Source organism: Macaca nemestrina, chromosome 7 (assembly GCF_043159975.1).
Source record: "Macaca nemestrina isolate mMacNem1 chromosome 7, mMacNem.hap1, whole genome shotgun sequence".
NCBI lineage: Eukaryota > Metazoa > Chordata > Mammalia > Primates > Cercopithecidae > Macaca > Macaca nemestrina.
The window spans coordinates 91,657,221-91,681,141 of NC_092131.1; the positions used below are offsets into that span (position 1 = coordinate 91,657,221).

Consider the following 23,921-nt stretch of genomic DNA (forward strand, 5'->3'; position numbering starts at 1 on the left):
ACAAAGATAGATGGATTTAAGTTTACAAATAAAACTGAAACAGAAAAATAAGAGCACCATGTCTGTTTATAATAAACAATATTCAAATACCAACTACTTTTAATACATTATATTAATTTTATAGTACTCCCACAAAACACACTATATTTAACTCTCCAGACCTAATACATGTGCATCCTTGTACTACAGACTACACAGGTGTGGTTAACAGCATATCTTCACAGTACATCCTCAAAGGGCTTGTATATTGCATACAATAGAAAAGGAATACATCTAATGAAGACGCCACGTTAATCTACTAAAGACTTTGTCAAAGCATATTTCAGTAATACAGGGAAAGTAAAATCCTGCTGATTTTCAAGACTAACATATATGCAAATGGAAATATGTGGAGTCAGGTTATAGGCCTTACAGAAGTTCTTGTTTTCAGAGTTTGTGTCATCGTTGGTCATATAATGACACAAACTCTTAAGTATATTGGTCATATACTTTAGAAAACACTCTAAAGTAGATCACTTATAACTGTTTATGCCTCTATTTTCTCCTGATGTTTTCAACCACATGAGATGGTTAAGGAGTCCAGAACCTTATCACCAACTTGTTCAAAGTTTTTATAAATATACATAAAATCTTCTGTTGGTAAAAGTATATTTCAATAGTTTATAAAAACATGGGTAGGAAGAATAACCTTCTGGCTTGAATTAGGAATCTCTAAATAAGATCAACTTGCAAAGCACATAGAAGCCCCTCAAATATTTGTCAAATGAGTAAATGGGCATCAAAAAGCCTGCTTCCCATTAATACAACTGCCTGAAAGGAAACTGTGAAAAAGGAAAAAATGGTATTCCAAAAATATCCTTAAACAAGATAGTTGTAAAGCGCTTTGTAAAAACTAAGGCCCATAGGGAGCTCTATGTAAGTAACTTCATTACTGTTATCCTATAAACTTAATTTGGACCACAGCAAACTATATAGATGCATTGGCCTAAGCCATTACAACACTGGCAAAAAGAACTCATATGTGAATTGCACTACTAGTGAGGACGTAGGTTGCATCTTCTTCATATGTGAAAAAAGGCCTATCTTACAAGTTTACCAACCACTCTCATAAAAGCTGACTCAGTAAGACGTTAATAAGAAGTGCGAATTAAGCCTTGTAATTTATTCTACCACAATAAATTAATCCCTAATAATCTGTCTTCCATCTAACGTATTTATATAATTTAGAACTTCACAAGGAACTATTAACACGATTCATTTTAACTTATTTTGAGGAAATGCAAATAAAAAGAAAACATCAAAATCCCAATTGACAATTAAGCTGTAAAAGTTTTCCTTCATATTGAAACAGACTGTAATACAGGAGACTGCTTAAAAAAACGTTTGGGATCTGCTCTCTTACACTTTGCTGACCACAACAGAGATGAAGATTGAGGTAGTTTGAAAATTCTATGAGGATTAAATCAGACTGCATTCTCCGTATTCTCTAGGGAAGTAAGCTTTAGGCATTGTGAAGTACCCTCAACTTCCAGGGACCAAGAATAACAACTACTGCAATGAAAGAGCAGAGTAGTTAGGGTTAAGGAGGTGGTTGCCTCTATAATGAAATTAGCTAGAATACTTATTTGCTGACATTATCAAAGTCAGTTCCATTGGTTTGAGTTGAGGCAGTGTAACTTTTGATGAGACATTTAGATTTATAACATAAGAAGCTATTTTAAACACAACAGAGTCACTCTCCATTTCAAGGAAATCCAGTTATGAAGTCTCTTAACAAAGCTTACCTGAATGATCCCCTAATTTACAAAATCACAATACAAAATGTATTCATGACATATAACAGGGGAAAGGTCTACTATACAGTGTTATAAATAAATGATAACATATAACATAAATGCTAAATAATATAATTTATAAATGACGTAAATATAACTGCATTAAGGAGTTTAGCTAAAGATATAACCATTTAGTTTAATCAAAGTTATCAACAAAAGCAAAATAAAAAATTTCATGTACAATTTGGGGAGGTTAACAGCAGCAAGCCCCATAAATAAAACTGTGGATAAGTCAAGCAACAGAGATGAGTCCCAGCTGTAATTATGCTATACTTTTACTTCTCATTTGAAAAAATGGCTAAAAAGTAACAAAAGTTGTTTTTAAAATGTAAGTAATAGTTTTTATGTGTATAGTAATGGTATCAATCACTGCCCAAAGAGGGACAGTTAAGGCAAAGAAGTATAGGGGAAATTTAAAATGCATTTTTGGAACAATAACAACTTGTGGAGACAAATAAATTAGATTCCTATACAACAAAAAAGCTAAATTATCTTTACTTTAATTTCAAATATTAGAAATACAATCTAGATTAGGACTCCATTTGTTCTTTTTCAGTTGTTCTACAAAATCCTCACATGGTTAAATGCCTAACTTAATACTTTTCTATTACAAACTAAGCCAAAATTATGTATCTTTCAAGTAATAAAAAACTCCTCCGCTGAATAAATATAAAATAAAACCTCCAAATATAAACAAAAGAGACAAAAGTAACTATGAAGCTAATTTAAAATGTGATTAGAAATACACATGGAAAAGTTATCTTACGGAAGATCTTGAAACAGAGAAGATATAAAGGGGGAAGCATACTGGTTTCCATTTTGAAGGTTTTATTGTAAAACACTATTTCTGAGAAGATCATTCTAATAATAAATCCTTTTCTTTTTCACTTAATTAGGTTGGTAGAACTATGAGAGCTATCAAATAGGCAGCAGATAAGGAAAATGAGGACTTTCTCCTCTTCCCCAACTAAAGCACTATTAACAAAGCAATTATTTACACAATTGTTTTCTTAAGTGTTTGAAGTTGTGAGTTGTCAATGACATAATGAAATGATTAAGATATATCAAAACTGTAACTTCATACTGTTCAAAAATGGTAAGTCTCTTACAATATTAATTTTAAAACTCATACAAAATAACTAATCATAGATGAAATGCTAGATTATGCTGGTATACATGGTAAAACAAGTTTACTTTGTCTGAATGAATAGGGTATGTTTAAAACACAAGTGAGTCGCCATACAGCAATCACTCTTCTAAGAAATGATTCAGAGAAAAGACATGTATATACCTAATTTATGCTTTAGATGTAAAAGTCATTCTGACAGTTAATGCTATTAAAATATTTCAGTATTACTTGCAATTCACGCATTACTAGCAATTCACACATTACTAGATATGTTACCTCAACAATATCCGAGTTGGTTCTGCTTTCATGAGGTTCATTATATTCTGTATACTTGAGAAGAACTTTGTCCATATCAGTGCTAGCATATTGAAACAGTTTGTTAGAGCTGTTGAAAATGATGAGTGCTATTTCACAGTCACAGAGCACACTAAGTTCATAGGCTTTCTTCATTAATCCAAACTTTCTCTTTGTAAAAGTGACCTAAACAATAAAAAAGGTATATTTTTATTAAAAGCATTAGTAGTACTTGAATATGGGCTATCTGAAGATGAATCTTCTTCTTAATACTGAGCCAGGTTTCAAAGATGGAAAAGGTTCCCAGCTTCCTGCTCCACATGAGCCTTCCCTCTCCCATTGTGCTACAGTCCTACATTTGTTTTGTATATGCAAGCTCTCTGACAGAGCTGTCTCCTGGGGAAGTATTTCCTTATCCTTGGCTGCCACTCCACTACAGAAGGGAAGAACCGCAGAAGGAAACAGCTGATCAGTGTTCCCTTATCATTCAGTTAAAATTGTTACCATCAGAAACCCCAAATCCCAGCCAGGTAACGTAGCATCAGCCAGACTTTAATCCCTAAACAACTAAATATATCTACTAATCTAACATACTTCTCCTCCCTCCCAAGCCCTTCTCTATTGTATCCACTGAAATTCACAGTCTGGGATCAGCAAATTCCCCAGAGTCCTCAAATTCTTCTTTAACTGAAACCTGTTACCTGAAATCCTCTCTAACAGAGACCCCTCCCCCACCCCGCCAAATTTTTAAATTTACATCCCTTATACTGACTGAAGGCCCTAGAAGAGATGTCTTTTTATGCTCTGTAATCTCTCTTTGACACTGCTTTTCTTTCCCTCCCCTTCAAAAACTTCAAATATTTTGAAGCTCATGCCATATAAAAATTATGCCACCCAACAACCCTCCTTGGGGTGAGCAAGAGTTACCCTTGATCCCTCTTCTTCTAATAAGGGATGGGAAAGGAGTGCGAGGGAACTCTCTGCACTTTCTGCTCAATGCTGTTGTGAACCTAAAACTTCTCTAAAACATAAAGTCTATTTAAAAAACAGTTTTTGAAAGGTCAGTAAGAATGTACTTTTGAATAATCTTTGGAATTGTGAAACAACATAAAGTTCAGCAATTTTCCCCATGGATATCTATCATATGATTTTCTTCCTATAACTTTAACTATTAGGCTAGACTTAAAATCAGTTATTGAAGTAGCTATTAAAGAAGTAGAGGATCTTCAGTATCATGAAAAGCAATTACAGCCACTAGAAATTTTTTTCACAGGCATAACTTTAATATCCTCTTTCATTACAGGTATAATATGTACATGTAAAAGCAAAACAACAACAAAATTCACTTCACATGTACAATTCAAAGACATTTCTGTATTTTTTCAGTCTGTTTTATTTCCTATGTAGCATGATAAAATTAAACAGTAGTACAGTAGTTCAATGGTTTTCACTAAATTTAAGCAGAGTATCTGTTTTCTCCCTATAGTAACACCAAATTTATTTAACATCTACACATCTTAGCATTTTGTCACTTTAATCACTCTTAATTTTATGTAGATCTAATCTCTTTAATCGTCTCAAAACCTTATGTCTCCTCTGTATTTCTCAAGTGCACAAAGCACAATACTCCAGGTATTATATGACCGCTCAAATATTCTGTTAGCTAGTAAACTGAATGAAAATAGAGTTGAGAAGGTTCTTTAAATTTTCATTTAACAAGAAAATTTAGCCAATACAATCTAGTCTGTTCAAGATACATATTTATGTGTAAATTGTGTCATATATCCAAATCACCTTTTACGAATTATCTTTGAATACTGGTCTATATTTGATACTTTAAAATTCTCGGCAGGGCACGGTGGCTCACGCCTGTAATCCCAGCACTTTGGGAGGCTGAGGCGGGCGAATCACAAGGTCAGGAGATCGAGACCATCCTGGCTAACAATGCGAAACCTCGTCTCTACTGAAAATACAAAAAATCAGCCGGGCGTGGTGGCGGGCGCCTGTAGTCCCAGCTACTCAGGAGGCTGAGGCAGGAGAATGGCGTGAACTCGGGAGGCAGAGCTTGCAGTGAGCCGAGACTGCACCACTGCACTCCAGCCTGGGGAACAGAGCAAGACTCCGTCTCAAAAAAAAAAAAAAATTTCTCAATATAAAACAGATACAAGTAAAAAAACCTCAGCATCTGTTGATGTACTTGTTTTTACAAACAGATTTGGGAACAAACAAAAACAAAATAGAATACAATGGAGGAAAGCAATAAGGAAAGGAATGAAAAAATACTATCACTTATGACAAGAGTATTATGCCTAGAAGATTAGATTATAACAAAATATAACAAGTCACAAAGCAAGAAAACAAACTGCTAAGAGTCTACATTTTGCCTCAATTTTAGTGTTTTCAGTTCAAAAGAAGTTTTTGGTTGTCATACAGAGATTTTCCTTCTATATATAGCTACGACATCTAAAAGTGAAAAATCAGTAAAAGCCAACTAATTAATTAGTACAGTGTTAATTACTAATTTTACAATATAGCCACGTTTTAGTTCATAAATTGCATATGAAAGAGGTAACGTAATCTAAAATTAGGCTACAGAATACTAACTACATAATTAAAACTCAAGATTCAACTTTATTATTCTAAGACAATATTTTTAAACTGATGATTTTAATTACATTAAAATGACGTAAATTCTTTATATAAAGAAATCACAAAATTTAGTTATAAATTCAAAACGGAATAAAGTCGTGTTTACTCCTCTCTACTCCTCTAAAACATGCACACATACACATACACATACACATACATACATACATACACATACACATACATACATACACACACATACACATACACATACACACACATACACATACACATACATACATACATACATACATACATACATACATACATAATAAAAAAGAGACTGGGTTTTCTTCAAGGAAAGTAAGAATCCCAAACTACAAATTTTCACCTGCCAGATTTGATGAAACTTAGATGAAAATGAAAGTGGATTCAGAGAAATCACACTGAGTTCTTCACAAAAGTGGCAATGTCCTCTGAGAGGATCCTCTGATTAGTGCCAGAAGATTCACAAGTGTGAGAAGTCCCTGAATTAAGAATCTTGTTCTAAATGTAGAATGCCAGGTAAGGTGGAAACAAAGCAAATAAAGAAAATAATTTTATAGGAAAGCTATTTCTGTTAACTCATACCTAATTGCCAAAACTGTCAGAGATCACAGATCTAAAATGTGAGCTGGTATGGCTCAGAAAAGAATGAGAAGAGAAAAAAAATCAAATCATAACAGAGATTTTTAGCACAATAATAAAAATCAAAGAATCAAAACAGAAAACTAAAATGAATAGAAAAAAAGTTGTTTGTATTGTTGGCAGATAATGAAGACACCAAAAAAGCCCAGAGCAATTGACAAAGGGAAAATATTTATTAAAAAATAAAATACAGAAAGGCTATACCATCTCTTAAAAAAAGTGACAAGGAATAATCAAATTCATGGCATATTCAGATTAAGTTACTGAATGTCAAGGTCAAAGAAAGAATACCGTGTACACCAAGGAAGGAAGTGGGTCACTTTTAAGAAGGGAAAAAACTCAGTCTGGTGTTAGAATTCTGGCAACATTCAAAATCAGAAGACCAAATCTCTACGATGTTCTGGGGAAAAGAAATAGGGCCTATACCTAGAACGTTAGAGCTAGCCAAGTTAGACTTCAAGTATGAAGACAATAAACATTTTCAAACTTAAAAAAACTCATGAAGTATAACACCTACAAGCCCTTGTTAGGGGTCAAAAAAAAAAAAAAAAAAAAAAACAAGCATTACTTGCTGGAAAAAAAAAAGTCATCTGAGTAGAATATAAGTTGAAAAAAGTTCAATGCTGCACACTCAGCTTCTAAAACAAAGATACTGTGTAGCAGTGAGTCGGTGCTAAAAAAAATTTGTTGAATAAATCTGTAAAGGTATAATGAAGAAACAGTGAGAAACCCCAGAGGTTATGCTGGAAAATGTACAGGGTAATGGGTGTGGAGGCTTGTATTCTGGAGAAGAAATTGGCCAGTGGGATTATGAGAAGACAATTTTTTTTTTTTTTTTGAGACAGAGTCTTGCTCTGCTGCCCAGGTTGGAGTGCAGTGGCGTGATCTCGGCTCACTGCAAGCTCCGCCTCCCGGGTTCACTTCATCCTCCTGCCTCAGCCTCCTAAGTAGCTGGGACTACAAGCCCACCCTGCAACGCCCGGCTAATTTTTTGTATTTTTTTTTTTTAGTACAGACGGGGTTTCACTGTGTTAGCCAGGATGGTCTGGATCTTCTGACCTTGTGATCCACCCGCCTCGGCCTCCCAAAATGCTGGGATTACAGGTGTGAGCCACCATGCCTGGCCAAGAAGACAAATTTTTAAAACAGCAGTTTGGGTTCAACTTGTGCTTCTCACCTCTGCTGCTTGGAACACTCAATACCTGCCACATCACAAGAGCATTAGCAGCCATGCTATGCAGACAGACGCCCTCCAGAATAAAACCTGAGGAGTACAGAAGCTCTGCTGGAGATAGGAGTTGAAGATACCAGGTAGAAACTGACTAACCTCTGGCAGTGTGACTTCTCAACCATTCTTACTCAGAACCTCCAAGTTTGGTGGATTACCAGGTAGATAAAGTATCTTCTTCCAATGTTCTTTTCCCTGGGGGGCTCTGTGTGGAGCTGCGATCAGAGTTCTTTGCGGATACTATGACTTTTGTGATGGCTGGGGCCCTCTAACAAATTTATATGATCAACTAGAATCATGTAGACTAGTACAAATACATACAAGATCACAGGGAATAAAAATCAACTAGACTGGTGAGTTAAGAGATGTAACAAACTAGATAAAAAACCAATATCCAACCTTTTATACTATCTATAAAAGACATACCTAAAACATAAGGAAACAGTAAGGATGAAAGTTAACACAGAGTTTCAGACCTATCAAGAAAATACTGGCTGGGCGCCGTGGCTCACACTGTAATCCCAGCACTTCGGGAGTACCAGACAGGAGGATCACTTTAGCTCAGGAGTTTGAGACCAGTCTGGGCGACATGGTGAGACCTCATCTCTGCAAAAAGTACAAAAATTAGCCAGGCATGGTGCACATACCTGTAGTCCCAGTTACTCTGGAGGCTGAACAGGAGGATTGCTTGAGCGCAGGAGGTCAAGGCTGCAGTGAGCCATGATCATGCCAAGGCACTCCGGCCTAGATGACAGAGCAAGACCCTGTCTCAAAAAAAAAAAAAGAAAGAAAAGGGGGAGAGGAGAAAGGGAGCAAAGGAGGGAGAGAGGGAGGAAGGAAGGAAAAGAAAAAAAGAAAAGGAAAGGAAGAAATGTGTAGCTATATCAAGGTGAGGTAAGGTAGATTTAAGACAAACATGCCTTACTGAGGATAAAGATGGTCAATATGTATTGCGAAATTCGCCAAGAAGGCATAATGACTCTAAATATGTGCAAGCCTAATGAAATAGTCCCAAAATGTATAAAACAGTATGTATTAAATGAATAAAATATACAGAGAAATGGACAAATCCACCATTGTGGTAAGTACAATTATTGATAGATCTCAATGAACGAAAAACAAGAGTCACAAAGAATACAGAAGGTTTGAACACAACAATGAGAGTGATCTGAAAGCTATATGGAGACACATGCATCCAACAATTAAAGAATACATATTTACCCAACTCCACTTGGAACATGTAAAAAACCAATCATGATTTAGGAAATAAAGCAAGTCTTAACACACTTAAAAAGGCTCACAATCTACTGAAATAAGAGCAATATAAACCACTATAAAGCACTGTGATAAGCCCTGTCATAAAAGTGTTTACAAAATGTTTTGGTAAAGACTGAAAGATACCATCCGAAACAGAGACAATACATATAGAATATCCAGAATATGTAAAGAACTGAGAGAAAAAAATCAAAACCAACAACCCAGCACAAAATAAGCAAACCACAAAAATAGGTTGCATTTCACTTTTCTAAGACCAGAAAAAGCAATAAAATAAAATTTTAAAAAGGACAAAGACAGAAAAAACAGAGTTTTAAAAGAAAGGAAGACAAGATAGATAGAAAGAAGGAAAGGGAAAGTATATGGGCAAATAGGAATTCTCATACTAACTTACTACAGTGTATCTAGTACAATCACTTCGGAAAGCAACTTGAAAACATGGTAAAGGTGATGATGGACATACTCAGCCTAGCAATTCCTTCTGAAAGTATTTATCACAGAGCAACTTTTACCCATGCATAAAGAGACAGGACGACAGATGTATACTGCAACACCATTTATAATAGTAAAAAATTAGGAACAACATTAATTGTTCTTTGATAGAAGTATTGATGAATTAAGAATATTTATTCCTACAACTAGCTGTACTGAATGAATAAGAGCAGATGGATCTAAAACACTACATTGTGTGCAGATGAAAGCAAGTGCAGATGAAAACGTCATTATGTAAAACTTTAAACCCATGCTGAAACAATATTAAATAATACCTGTTAAAAAAAAAAAAACAAAGAAAATACAATGTAAATTCATGACAGGGGTTCTCATGAGAAGGAAAGTAGGAAGAGACTAGGAAAAATTATAAAGAGGACAGTAAATCTCTAATTTTTTTCACTTTACAAATAAAAATAAAAATACATACAACAAATGTGTCAGCACTGACCCTTCTGGATAATGAATATAGCAATCCTTGAGGTATTCTACCTTTGGAACCTTTAGAAAAAACATTTATTTTTAAACTGCTTTCTTTCTTTTTTTTAAGTATATAAGGATGTCTGCTTCTAGGTTAGAGGGAGTAGTTGTTGCAAGACCAAAGAACCCACTGAAATCAACTAGTAAAACAGAATGAAATATAGCCAATATCTGTTTAAAGGTATCAGAAAGCTGCTGAAGCAGGCAGACTGGAGATGCTAAGATTCTATAATATCTTTCACATACAAGGTCTGAAGGCTCATTAAAAAACCACTAGACATGTCAAAAGACTGCATCATATAATTGAGAACAAAGAAAAAAAGGGATCAGATATGGACCTACAGGTAATCCAGATATAGCTGTTAGCAGACATGAGCTTAAAGATAACTATGGCTAATATTTTTAAAAAATAGTTTTAAAATGGAAAAAATGCATGAAAAGATGGGCTATTTCGCATAAAAATGAAAAATCAAAAAGAAATTCTAGAATTGAAACTATATTATCTGAAATTAAGAACTTATTAGGCTGTTTCATCAGTTAATTTTAAAAAGCAGAGAAAGGCTTACTAGAAAATAGATTGCTAGAAAATAAGTAACTAGAAAACATTCAAACTGAAGTAGAGAGGAAAAAAGGAGTAAAAAATACAGGAGGACAAAATACATAAGAAATGTATGGGACACAGAACAGTTATATGTAACTAGAATCCCAGAGAAGGAAAACAACGGGACACAAGCAATATCTGAAGACACATGCCCCTTGTGGGTCCATCACAGTAAAAATGTATATTAACAAAGGAAAAGCAAAAGGCTTCAAAGCAACAAAACAAAAAAAGGCACATTATCTTTAAAAAAAAATTTTTTTTAAGATCAAAAGCTGGCCTCTCAACAGAAATGAATGGAAGTTGGAAGACAACTGCTTCAAAGTACTAAGAGAATAAAACTGCCAATCTAGAATTCTACAACCAATAAAAACAGCTTTCAAAATGATGATACAACTAAAAAACAATTAAAAATTACGCAAAGGATTTAAATAGACATTTTTCCAAGGAAGATATATAAATGTCCAATAAGCACATGAAAAGATGCTCAACATCATTAGCCATCAGAGAAATGCAAACTAAAACCACAAGTACCAGTTTATACCCATCACGATGGCTACAACAAAAAAGACAGGGCCGGCGGGGCGGGGGGTGGGCAGTGGTTCACGCCTGCGATCCCAGCACTTTCGGAGGCCGAGGTGGGTGGATCAAGAGGTCAAGAGATCGAGACCATCCTGGCTGACACGGTGAAACCCCGTCTCTACTAAAAATACAAAAAATTAGCCAGGCATGGTGGCGGGTGCCTGTAATCCCAGCTACTCAGCAGGCTATAGCAGGAGAATGGCACGCGAGCCCAAGAGGTGGAGTTTGCAGTGGGCTGAGATCCCACCACTGCACTCCAGCCTGGGCAAAAGAGCAAGACTCTGTCTTACACAGGAAAAACAAACAAAAAGACAGACAGACAATAACAAGTGTTGGCTGGGATGTGGAAAACCTAGAATGCCGACACATGGCTGGCAGAATGCAAAAACGGTGCAGTCACTTTGGCAGTCTGGCATTTCTCAAAATGTTAAACTTAAGAGTTACCACGTCATCTAGCAATTCTTAAGTACACTTTTATATACTTAGCAGCAAATATGCAGAAACTAAAATTTGAGAAGAAATGTAATAATGCTTTAGAAAATCAAATATCTACTAATAAATATAACAAAAAATGTAGAAGACTTATTTTGAAAATCAGCCATTAAGGAGAGAATTAATGAAAACCAAATGAAATATAAACATGTTCACAGATTGTAAGACTTGACACTGTAAAGATTTCAATTCTCCCTAAATAGATCCATATATCCAGTGGGAAAAAAACCCCTAAATTCCAGTAGGTTTTTTGTTTTCTTAAGTGAACACTGACACTTGGTTTCATTTGGATATTCTGAAAAAGGGCAAGAATAGTCAGCTGGTTCTGCAAAAAAAAAAAAAGAAAAAGGTGCAGAACTACACTACCAGATATCAAATTATAGTAATTAAAACAGTGTAGAATTAAGCAAGGATATACAAATAATCAAATGGAACAAAATAGAGAATTCAGAAAGTTTCACATACATATGGTTATTCAACTCATGCTAAAGGCAACCCTGTCATACAGTGATGAAAGGATGGTTTTTGCAATAAATTGTACTGGGACAACTAAATATCCATCTGGAAAATAACAAATTCTGACCCCTACACCTCAAACCAAACACAAAAATAAACACCAAATGGATAACAGGTCTAAAACATGAAAGGTTAAAAAAACCAAAAGAGTTCTTACAGAAGAAACCATAGAAGAATAGCTTCACGGCCTTATGGTAAGTAAAGATTTCTTAAACGTGACACAAAAGGCACTAGTCATAAAGGAAAGGGAAAAAAGGTAAATGGGAAACCATTAAAATATTATTGATTTTTTAAAACATTAAGAAAGTGTAGGCCTGGTGTGGCGGCTCATGCCTGTACTCCTAGTGCTTTGGGAAGCCACGGCAGGAAGATCACTGAAGGCCCAGAGTTCCTGATGAGTCTGGGCAAAACAGCATCTCTACAAAAAATAAAAGAATGGTACCTGCCTGTAGTCCAAACTACTCAAGAGGTGAAGATGAGAGGATCATGTGAGCCCAAAAGTTTGAGTTACAGTGACCTATGATCACACCACTGCACTCCAGCCTGGGCGTCAGAGCAAGACCCTGTCTCTAAAATAAAATTTTAAAAAAGAAAGTGAAAAGGCATAGTTTTAGAGTTAATATTTATAATGCATATCATGGACAAAACACTCATCTGATTATATAGAATGCATATTAATAATAATAAAGCGGGCAGCCCATTAGAAGAAAACAAAATGAAGTGAATAGACGAGTCACAAAAGAAGATATATATCTAAATGGCCAATAAAAATATGAAAAAGTGAGCACCTTCATTAGACATCATGGAAACTTAAGATTAAAGTAAATTACTATTGCTCACCTAACAGAATGACTAAAATGAAAAGGACAATACCCAGTATCGCTCAAGACTGGAGCAGCTAGAACTCTTACACACTGCCCGCAGAGTGTAAACTAGAAGAACTACTTTAGAAAACTTCTGTCAACTACTAATCAAATGTATAACTTTATGACTCAGCAATTGCACTCCTATTTACCCAAGTGTTCATGTATACTATCGAGAGTATTCAAAATTACAGCCTTCATAATAGTACCAAAGTAGAAAGCAATCCAAATGTCCATTTACAATAGAAAAAAGTAAATACATAAATTGTATTCTACTGACACAATAGGTTATACATCAATGAAAATGTACAAGATATATTTACATATATCTACATGCAACAACATTGATACATTTCACAAATGTAATATTGTGCAAAAGAACACACACTGTTCATATAAATTCAACAACAGATATAATTAATCTATAGTGTTACAAGTCAGGATAATGACTTTCCTTGGGGCAGCGGGAAACAACTGGAGACAGGATAAACAGTGCCTCTCGGGTGGTGCTCTGGGATATGCTGACTACATGGTCTTGTTCTTTGTGCAAAAATTCACTGAACCACACTCTTAGGATTTCTGAATTTTTCTTAATCTTATACTTTAATACAGTTTACTTTTTAAAAAGTGTTTTAGATAAGGAAGGACAAACATAAGGTTTCACCAGAAGCTTCTAAGTGGAAGTAAAGTGAAGCAGCTCTTTAAGTGTATGATACTGTCACTCCTCTACCACCCACAAGATTGTGTACTGTTCCAATGATGAAGTGTGATTTTTATTTTGCTAGTTCACACCTGTAATTCAAAACTCTTATTTGCTACTACCTCCTCCAATAAATAGTCCCTAAACCACTCCATTAGAAGTTAGTGGTTTCTTCTATAAATTCTCCCAGTATCTGAGATTATTTCTATTTGCCACATATTTAGAGCTCCTGTGTAGGCTATATATTTTTAGTGAGTTTCCAGGACCTAACACAGTCTCTTGGGATATCTGAATCTGGACAAATAAATGACATCTCTTTTCTTCTGCAAATATATACTTTTTCTCCCTTTCATGAAGAAACATGAAACTTTTAACTCAGAATCAAATTCTAAAATCAATAAAATTAAGATACTCTTTTAGTTTGTGACAAATTGTTTCTGTGTCTAATTTAACCTGAAAAATAAACTGTCCAATTATTTCTTTTACGTCTTTTCTCCACTCTTTGCCGAAGTTACCTGAGACAGAAATTCAGATAGTCCTTGTCCCATTTGGCAGCTAGGCAAGAAGCTGACACAGCAGCTAAGTCCAATGTAAGAACAGGCTCACATTCTAGTTGCTTAGTGGCAGTATCCATCTTTTTGACAAGGTCATTTCCTCAACTCAAAAAGTTCCATTACACAGTCACCTACACATTCCTAAGCTACTCTTTCCCTCTAAAAATGTAAATCCCTTCCATAGGTTAGGTCCAATTTAGCTATGTCCAACTTAAACATGACTATCTACAGAATAATGAGGGCTCAAGAATTTTATGTGTCCTCCAGTTGTCTGCTTGTATGTTATTCCCCAATAAACCCTATTTTATATTTATACTGCATATATTCAAGAAGCAGGTCCCTATGCCTCCTCTATACTTCCTAATCCTCAGATTGTGAAGGGAAGATAATGTGCAGCCTTGCTTGGAATCATTCCTTTGGAATAATAGCATGGATAGTTTACCAATTTTTCCTATTGTAACAACATTCACAATGAATCATACTGTGTGGGCCTTATGTCTTTGTTGAACAATCTTCATGAGTTGAAACCAGGGCCTCCTCTTTAATTCAGTCTATGGGCAACCCTCATCACTCCCACCAACTTCCTTACAGGCTGCTCAGTTGAGTTTTATCTCCAATTATATCTATATTTCAGTGAATTACTACTCAGATTTTGCAAAACACATCTTCAGTTTTGTTCTGTTCCTGGTAAACTTTCTGAAACCACCTGTTCTTGAAACTTTTCCTGATATGCAACTTTCCCAGAGACAGCATCTCTCCAGTAGTTCCTTTATAATATGCTATGAAATGATTTTTCCTTCTTCCTTCTGAACTAAGGAGTTGGTAAACTTTTTCTAAAAGTGCCAGAGAGTAAAGATTTTAAGCTTATGGACCATATAGTTTCTGGGGCAACTACTCAATTCTGTTGTTATAATGCAAAAGCAGCCATAGACAATATGTAAATGAATGAGCATAACTGTGCTCTAATAAAACTTTATTTACAATAACAGATGGCCAGCCCATGGGCCATAGTTTGTTAAGCCAACATTAGACACTTAAAACTTCTGGCCTCTTCATATGCCAGCATCATTATAATTATCTTGAGAATCTGTAATTTGCCCACATGGTACCATAAAATAACTTCAATATATTTTATCAATTAAAACTGAGGTACATACATAAATTTATAAATATTTGCAATAAGTATAAAAAAATTCTCATTATATATTGGTCAACTAGAAAATTTAACTGACTAGAACATTCACTGATAATTATAGTTAACTTAGCTACTACCTAATTATAAAAACAGATAACTTAAAAATAATCAATATAAAAAGACTAACAGTCAAATATATAATCAAATACACAGAAGACTAAGTATCTTATGAAAAATCTATACAATGGACAGTAATGGTGGGGACTGTGGTGATTTTACTCTTGAGTATCTATGTTTTCTGTGACATATATCTATAATAAGGAAGTCTCTTTAAAGCAGATGATGAAAAGACACAATTTTATGATTGTTAGAATTTTTCATTTAATCTGTAACTAAAAATATTTAGACTTAAAATTAAGTTTAAGAAAAACCCAACCATTCTGTCCTATGTTCTTTTTTAAAAGAATATTTATATCAATTAAATAAATTAAAATTTTCATTTACCTGTCGGTTCCTTTCATCCATTATGCGTGTGATTTGTATTTTCTTCCGCCCCATTTTCAGTCACCTTTCCTTATTTCCTTATATTCCAAATATTTAATTCAAAAGCTAATTTTCTTCAATACCCTAATGCATCATATACAGCTTCTATTATTTCAGCTTCTAGTCCAAGGGGTACAGCTGAAATTTTCTACAAGATCTAAAAGAAAACACAAATTAGAAGATTTAAAATCTGTGAGTTTACAAATCATGTAAGTGTTATACAAATTTCAAATTTGCTTTTATACTGCACACAGCATTATTAGTTGAAATTTCTGGTTATACAAAATTAGTAAGTAAGTTGAAGTCGTTAACTTTACCCCTAAAATACCTCTTGAATCTCTTTGTGTCTCTAATTCTGGATAAACTAATGCAATAATAATGTTTGAGGTTTTCTCAATGTATATAATAATAGCAGCAAGAGCCAAGCCTTACTGAAATTCTTCTATGTACTAGGCATTTTCCTAAGTATGGACATGTCTTAACTCATTCAATCCTAACAGCAATCTGTAATTATTACCTCCATTTTATAAATAGAGACACTGAGACACAGAAAAATTAAGCAATACGCCCGAGGTCACATAGTAAGGGGCACAGCTTGGGGTTATAAACTCAGGGAGTCTGGTTCCAGCACTTCTGTTCTTAACAACACAGAATATCCTTAAAAACTTCTGATGACCTCCATACCAAACAATGAACTAATCTGGATAGCCCCAATCTGTCTTTTCAAATTCTTGCAAATTGCCCTAGCCTCCAGCCAAATTACTATTTGTCAATTCACAAAGCCACTATATACTTTCATAAAAACATGCATTTAAATGAAACATTCCTTTGGCCATTTAATGAACACCTCCTTATCAGTCAAGGTTCAGTTTGCACGTCACTTTCCAGATGAAGTGAAAATCTATTTCCCTTGGTAGAATAAACCACAGCAACTTTGTGTGTGTGTATAAATTCCAAGTCTGCTTTCCTTTAAGACTGTGAATCCTTCAAGACTTAAAAAATCTTTCAGGCGTTTTTTATTTCACTTATGCTGTGTAGCAGGATGACTGGAAATGATATAGTTTGTCATGTCCTGAATGATGGCTGTGTCCTTTTAAAAACCTAGTGCTTTCAGACTTACATAATAAAAATATGAGGAGATGGGGGAATGAATGCTATAATACAACAGTCATAATAATACATTCCCATGGGAATTTTATGCAAGCATTTTTAATACTATACATGTGTATCTATAAAACTTCAATTGTACTGTGCATATCCAGTGTGTGATTAAATCTGGCTTTTGCTCAATCAAAAGCTATGAGCCTTTCATTACTTCTCATTTCCAGCACTAACATAAGCACAGCATTTCTTATTTATCTTCCCTCATTATTTTATTTCTTCATTCATACAAATATTAGTTGATCATCTATTAACTGACTGATAACCTATTGTTCACCTACTTCTAATCAATGTACTTCCAAACACTGAACTATGCACAGAGGATAACGTGGCCAGAAAAAAAAAAAAAAAAAAAAGGAAATGATTCCTAATCTAGCAGAGTCTAGTAGAAGAAAAAGACATTAATCAAAGCATAATGCAAATGAGTTTGCATAATTCGAAACTAGAAAGCTCATTTATCTGAATTAAATTTATGGTTCAGGAAAGGCTTCCCTGAGGATGTGTCTCATACTCAAATCTGAGTATGAGAACAGCATGTGCAAAAGCCCCATGACAAAAGGGAACAGGAAACATTAGAGGAACTGAAAGATGGCTAGTCACTGGTGGGACCCAAACTTTTAAAAGATCACATTGTATCCAATTCCCAATATAAAAACTTGTACTGTAGTAGGCAGGAGAAATATTAATACATTTTACTGCAGAGCTAGTATTGCTAAGGCATGCAAGATATTTTAATGGCTGTAAGATGGATACATTGTACTACCTTATATCACCTAAAAAATTCTGAATTCTATAACATATTTGGGCATTTTTTTGCTTTTGACAATGGTGGAGTAGTTTGCTTCAAACCAACCTTCCTTTGAGAACAACTAGAAAAGAAAAACACAAGATAATCAGTTTTATATCACTAGAGAACTTTCAAAACTAGAGAATCTGCAGGGTGGAGATCTGGAAGAAATAGGTGATACCAGTCTCTGGACTCATCTGTCTGTAGATTCCAAAACCATTGCCTGAGAGACTGAGAAAGTTAATAGAGTTTTCAAGAGACCTGGGGGTGGACATACAAAACTTAGATTTAGGGCCTGCCAAGGAGGAATAGTCCTAGTAAACACATCAGGCATATGGACAGACTCCAAAGAACTATACTCTAGGCATAAAGGTAAACTAGAAACAGATGAGCCCACACAGGAAGAAAAGCACAGCTTTAAATCATCTCAATCCCTAATTCGATTAAGGCAATCTGGGCTAACTACTCTTATCAGCCTAGCTGTACACCAGTAGCAAAAGTAATTCTCAGCAGAAAGATAGCATCATCTAGAAATTCATATTTTTTTCACGTTTCATATAAATGTCTAGAAATCAAAATATAACCAGTCAAAACCCAAATGAAACCAAGATTTTTAAAATGGCAATAGAAACAAATTCACAGTAGATCCAGATAATGGTGTTATCAGAAAAAAGTTTAAAATAAGTTAAATATTCAAGGAATTAAAAAGTAAAACTAAGAATTTTCATAAACAAAAAGTGGAAAACATGAATCAAAACATACAATTTTGAAAAAGAAGTGATGCATGGTTTTAATAATACTTTAGACACAGCTGAAGAAAGAATCAACCCAGAAGACAGGAAAGAAGAAAACACCTAGACTGAAACACAAAAAGAGAATGAGAAACATAGACAACACTGAGAAATTACAGCACATGGAAAACGGATACAAAATACATGTAACTGGAGTCTCAGAGGGGAGGAGAAAACATACAGGCAAGAAAAAAATATCTGAAGACATAATAGCTAAAAACTTTCAAAACTGACCAATGAGACATCAAGCCACAGATGCAAGAAGCTCTATCAATCCTCAAGCAAAATAAATACAAAGAAAACCACACTTAGGCACATCAAAGGGGAGAGGGGGAGAAGGAAAGAAAGAGGGGAGGGAGAACAGAGGGACAGGGGCAAGAGTGGGGGAGAGAGAAGGAGGTCCCCCATCCCCATAGATTTTTTTTTTTTTTTGAGACAGAGACTCGCTCTGTCACCCAGGCTGGAGTGCAGTGGCGTGATCTTGGCTCACTGCAATGTCTGCTTTCCAGGTTCAGGAGATTCTCCTGTCTCAGTCTCCCAAGTTGCTGGGACTACAGGCACCCATCACCATGCCCGGCTAATTTTTTGTATTTTTAGTAGAGACAGCATTTCTCGGAGTTAGCCAGTGTGGGATATGATGAGGTTTCTCTTCAAATAACACCTTCAGTCTTTTATTCTTTAATTCATAGTACCTCCCCGAAGCCTTTTCCCCTTTTTCTCCTTTTTGCCTTTGTGAGATGCCCAGGCATGCCACAGTAGCAGGCATTATCAGTACCAGCTCACATTCCTTTCCTGATTTGGAAAGAGGACTAACTTTCAAGGTCATTACAGACACCCCTTCCCCTTTCCCCTCCACTTTCTTTTACGTGCCCATCTTATCTAAAAAAAATCAAATGTTTAGCCAACCGGGATTAGTTCAGATTGTACAACCCCACCCCAGCCAACGGGGAAAGGGTACAGGGGCATGTCTTGCATCAGGAATAAAGGCTCTCGTGCCCCTTTATTCAGGTGTGCTCTCATGGCAACTGGCCAAGGAAGCCCCCTCTGCGGAGAAGTAAAATTGCTTTGCTAAGAATCCTTTGGTAGAGTGTTCAATTTCCTTAGGATTTTGAGTGTTATTCCTAAAACCAGATAGTCTCAATCTCCTGACCTCATGATCCACCCGCCTCAGCATCCCAAAGTGCTGGGATTACAGGCGTGAGCCACCGCGTCCGGCCAGACAGAGAGATCTTACAAGCAGTCAGAAAAAATTTAAAAGATTAACTTCAAGAGGCAACAATAAGAGTTATAGCTGGTTGACTTTTCCCAAATAATAAAAGCCAGAAGACAACGAAATGATGTCTTCAAAGTGCTGGTGGGGAAAAGGCAAACTAAAATTTTGTATCTGACAGAAAAAAAAAATCCTTCTGAAATGAAGGCAAAATAGAGAGGCAACTTTAAGGCAAACAAACAGTTTGTTGTCAGGAAATACTGAAGAGGCTTTTTCAAGTAGAAAGAAAAAAGAACCCTAAATACGGCTTGGATATGCACAAAAAATGAAGTGCAATGAACAGGGGTGAACAGGGTTAAGTGAATAACTCCAAAGGAATACTGACTAAAAAATAATACTTTGTGGGACTTCAAATGTTACAATACATAACATTAATAGTACATAACAGGGGAGGATAGCAAAATGAAATAAAAGTGTCCTAAAATCCTTTCATTGATTAGGAATTGGAAAAAACACTCATTTACTTTAGACCTCAATAAGTCAAGGATGCATGTGGTAATCTCTTGGGTAACCATGGCAAGAACAGTAAAAGTACAAATAGTTAAGAGGAGGAAAAAAAATGGATTAATAACCCAAAAGAAGGCAAGAAAGGAAAGACAAATAGAAAGCAAACAGGGAGATGACAGATTAAATCCAAATATGTAAGTAATGACATTAAATATGATTAAACTAAACCTCCAATTTTTCAAAGAAGATAATAGAAGTGGATTAAAAAAACAAACCCCAATTATATGATGATTACAGAGGACACATCTTAAATATGAGGATACGGAAAAAAAGTAAAAGCATAGTGAAAGACACACCATGTAAAACACAAACCAAAAGAAAGTTGTGTGGCTATCATAGTAAACTTGAATGCAGGAGGTAGACACTAGATACATATACATGGATTGCATGGATAGACACACGATACTTCAAAACAATAAAAGTTGAATTCACCAGGAAGACATATCAATTCTAAATTTGAGTGTACCTAACAACACTTACAGTTAGGAATCTGCTCCTGAAAATCAGATATTCTGCATGAAAACCATAACCAGAAATTTATTTCCCATTATTTCAAGTAGGGAAAAATTATAATATGTTACACATCAACCATAATCCCCAATCATTTCTCTTTTAAAATTCAACACACAAAAAAATGCCCATTTATAGTAAATTACCATGGCTAAGGGATGTAAAATGCTTACTACATGACTTCATATGCAGTTACTTTCTCACAGCTTTTTTCCCTTCTCCACAATTTAACACTTCCTCAACTTTTTTGTGCATTCTACAAATCTAAGCAAAAATAAGGGCTAAATACGAAAGGCGATTAGAAAAGTGTTCAGGACAAACACACAGGAAGACAACGACTCAGAGGCTTCTAATATTATAATGTCTTGCTTATTGCCAGCAACATCAGAGATGCACATTCCGTTTACATGCTTCAAAATGCCTGAACATGATTCTAATATTCTACAAACTATACTTGGAATATAATCTGTGACTTTTCCCATACACCAGTTTGTTAGACTACTGAGTTTTGCAATGTAAAAATACACTTTTCCTAAATAAACTTCAGCTAAGAAACAGGGTATGCCTATATATAAAGCCAACACCAAAAAAACTAAGTCAAGTCTACAATTATAGCAAGTCAATTTTTTTTTTTTTTTTTTTTTTGAGATAGAGTCTCGCTCTGTTGCCCAGGCTGGAGTACAGTGGCGTGATATCGGCTCACTGCAACCTCTACCTCCTAGGTTCAAGTGATTCTCCTGCCACAGCCTCCCGAGTAGCTGGGACCACAGAGACCCACCATCAAGTTCAGCTAATTTTTGTATTTTTAGTAGAGGCAGGGTTTCACCATGTTGGCCAGGCTGGTCTCCAACTCCCACTTTTTCACTGGCCCTAACCCACTTCATGTTCCTTACTATCCTCCTTAACCAGTTTAATTTTCACAACCTCACCTCCTTTTGGCTCCAAACCCTTGCCTCCATTTTGTTGCAAAACCTGACCGCTGAAGACCAGCTTCCATGTAGCTAAATATGGTTAGATGAAAAAAATTAGCATGCTAATCAAGCCAATTAATCTCACTTTAAGTTCATGAAGGTCATGAACCTTAAACCTCAAATATTCCCTTCATACTACAATCTTCCATTTCCAGAAACTTTCCATTTCCCAATTCCTTGTTGATTATTTTATGCCATATTCTCTCTGCTTACATCTCCAACATTCATCAGACATCTTCACTCTCAGTTAGATGACTTTGCTTGTCTTGATCCTGAGAAAAATTTAAAATGTACAAAATAATAAGCAAACCTATATCTGCAGAATTTCAAAAGTTTCAATTTTATAAAGATGTTAATTCTCCCCAAATTAATGTACAGACTAAATGCAAACCCTATCAACATATCAGCAGGCTCTCTCTTATTGTATATGGAAACTGATAAGCTGATTCTAAAATTCATTTGGAAATACAGAGGTGAAAGAATAGCCAAGACAATCTTGAATGATAAAGCTAAAAGACACACATACCATATAAAGCCATAAAAATTAAGATGCTGTGATTTTCCCCCAAAGAAAAACTCAAAGCTAGCAGAAAGCAGGAAATAATACATTTGAGAGCAGAGATAAATGAAATAGAGAACACAAAAACAACAGAAAAAAAATCAACAAAGCCAAAAGTTGACTCTTCAAAATGATTAACAAAATTGACAAACCTTTAGCTAGACTGACTAGGAAGAAAAAGAGAAGACTCAAATTACTAAAAAATCAGAAATGAAAGTGGGGGCGTTACAACTTATTCTATAGAAATAAATGAGACTGTAAGAGGGTACTATAAACAGCTATATACCAACAACTGGGATAACCTAGATAAAATGGACAAATTCCTAGAAACACAAAACGTTTCTAGAACTACCAAGACTGAATTGCAAAGAAATAGAAAAAGAGTTGAATAGAGCAATAACTAGTAAGGAGATTGAATTGGTAATTAAAAATCTCCCGACAAAGAAAAGCTCTAGACCCAATGGCTGCATTGATGAATCCTACCAAACAATTAAAGAACTAACACGAATCCTCCTCAAACTCTTCCAAAAAATTGAAGAGGGAGGAACATTTTCTAAATCATTCTATGAGGTCAACGTTGCCCTAATACCAAAACCAAAGATACAACAAGAAAACTATAGACCAATATACCCTATGAATAGACAAAAAACCCTCAATAAAATACTAGCAAACTGAATTCTACCGAATATAAAAGGATTATAATGGTGATCAAGTAGGATTTCTTCCTGCAACGCAAGGATGTTTCAATATACTAAAATCAATGTGACACACCAACCACATAAGAGAATAAAGGGGGAAAAAAACGTGATCATCTGAATTAGTACTGATAAAGGATTTGACAAAATACAACACTCTTTTATGATAAGAACACTCAACCAAACTAGGAAAAGAAGGAAACTACTTCATCATAATAAATACTATATATAAAAATTCCACAGCTAACATCATATTCAATGATCAAAGACTGAAAGCCTTTCCTCTAAGATCAGGGATGAGATATGGAAGACCACTTTCACCACTTCTATTCAACACTGTAATGGAAGTTCCAGTTAGAGCAATTAGACAAGAAAAAGAAATAAAGGCATCCAAATTAGAAAAAAAGAAGTATAAATATCTCTGTTTTAAGATGACATGATCTCTTTTGTCCCCTAGAATCCTTTCATGAGCAAGCATGATCTTACATGTAGAAAACTCTAAAGAGTCCACAAAAGAAATGGTATAACTAATAAATTTAGTAAAGTAGCAAAATACAAAATCAACACACAAACCAGCTGCAGTTCTATATATTAACAATGAACAATATGAAATAAGAAAATTCAATTTACAATGGAATCAAAGAGAATACAGATGCTACTTGACTTATGATGGGGTTAAATCCC

General features: G+C 35.0%; 1 protein-coding gene across 17 annotated transcripts in view; it reads right to left on the reverse strand.

The window, feature by feature from the left end:
* The window catches only part of LOC105479408 (myocyte enhancer factor 2A), a 164,363-nt gene that overhangs the window by 77,591 nt on the left and 62,851 nt on the right, over positions 1-23,921 (reverse strand). For 11 of the 17 annotated variants that reach the window (XM_011737346.3, XM_071100585.1, XM_011737348.3 and 8 more), the window contains 2 exons: positions 15,948-16,143; positions 3,241-3,444 (listed from right to left, as the gene is read on the reverse strand). In XM_011737346.3, coding sequence (XP_011735648.1) covers positions 3,241-3,444; positions 15,948-16,001 — 258 coding nt within the window. In that variant the 5' untranslated portion in view covers positions 16,002-16,143. Of the gene's footprint in view, positions 1-3,240; positions 3,445-15,947; positions 16,144-17,910; positions 18,106-23,921 lie in introns of those variants that run through there. The other 6 variants (XM_011737352.2, XM_011737353.3, XM_071100589.1 and 3 more) reach the window with 5 other exon arrangements.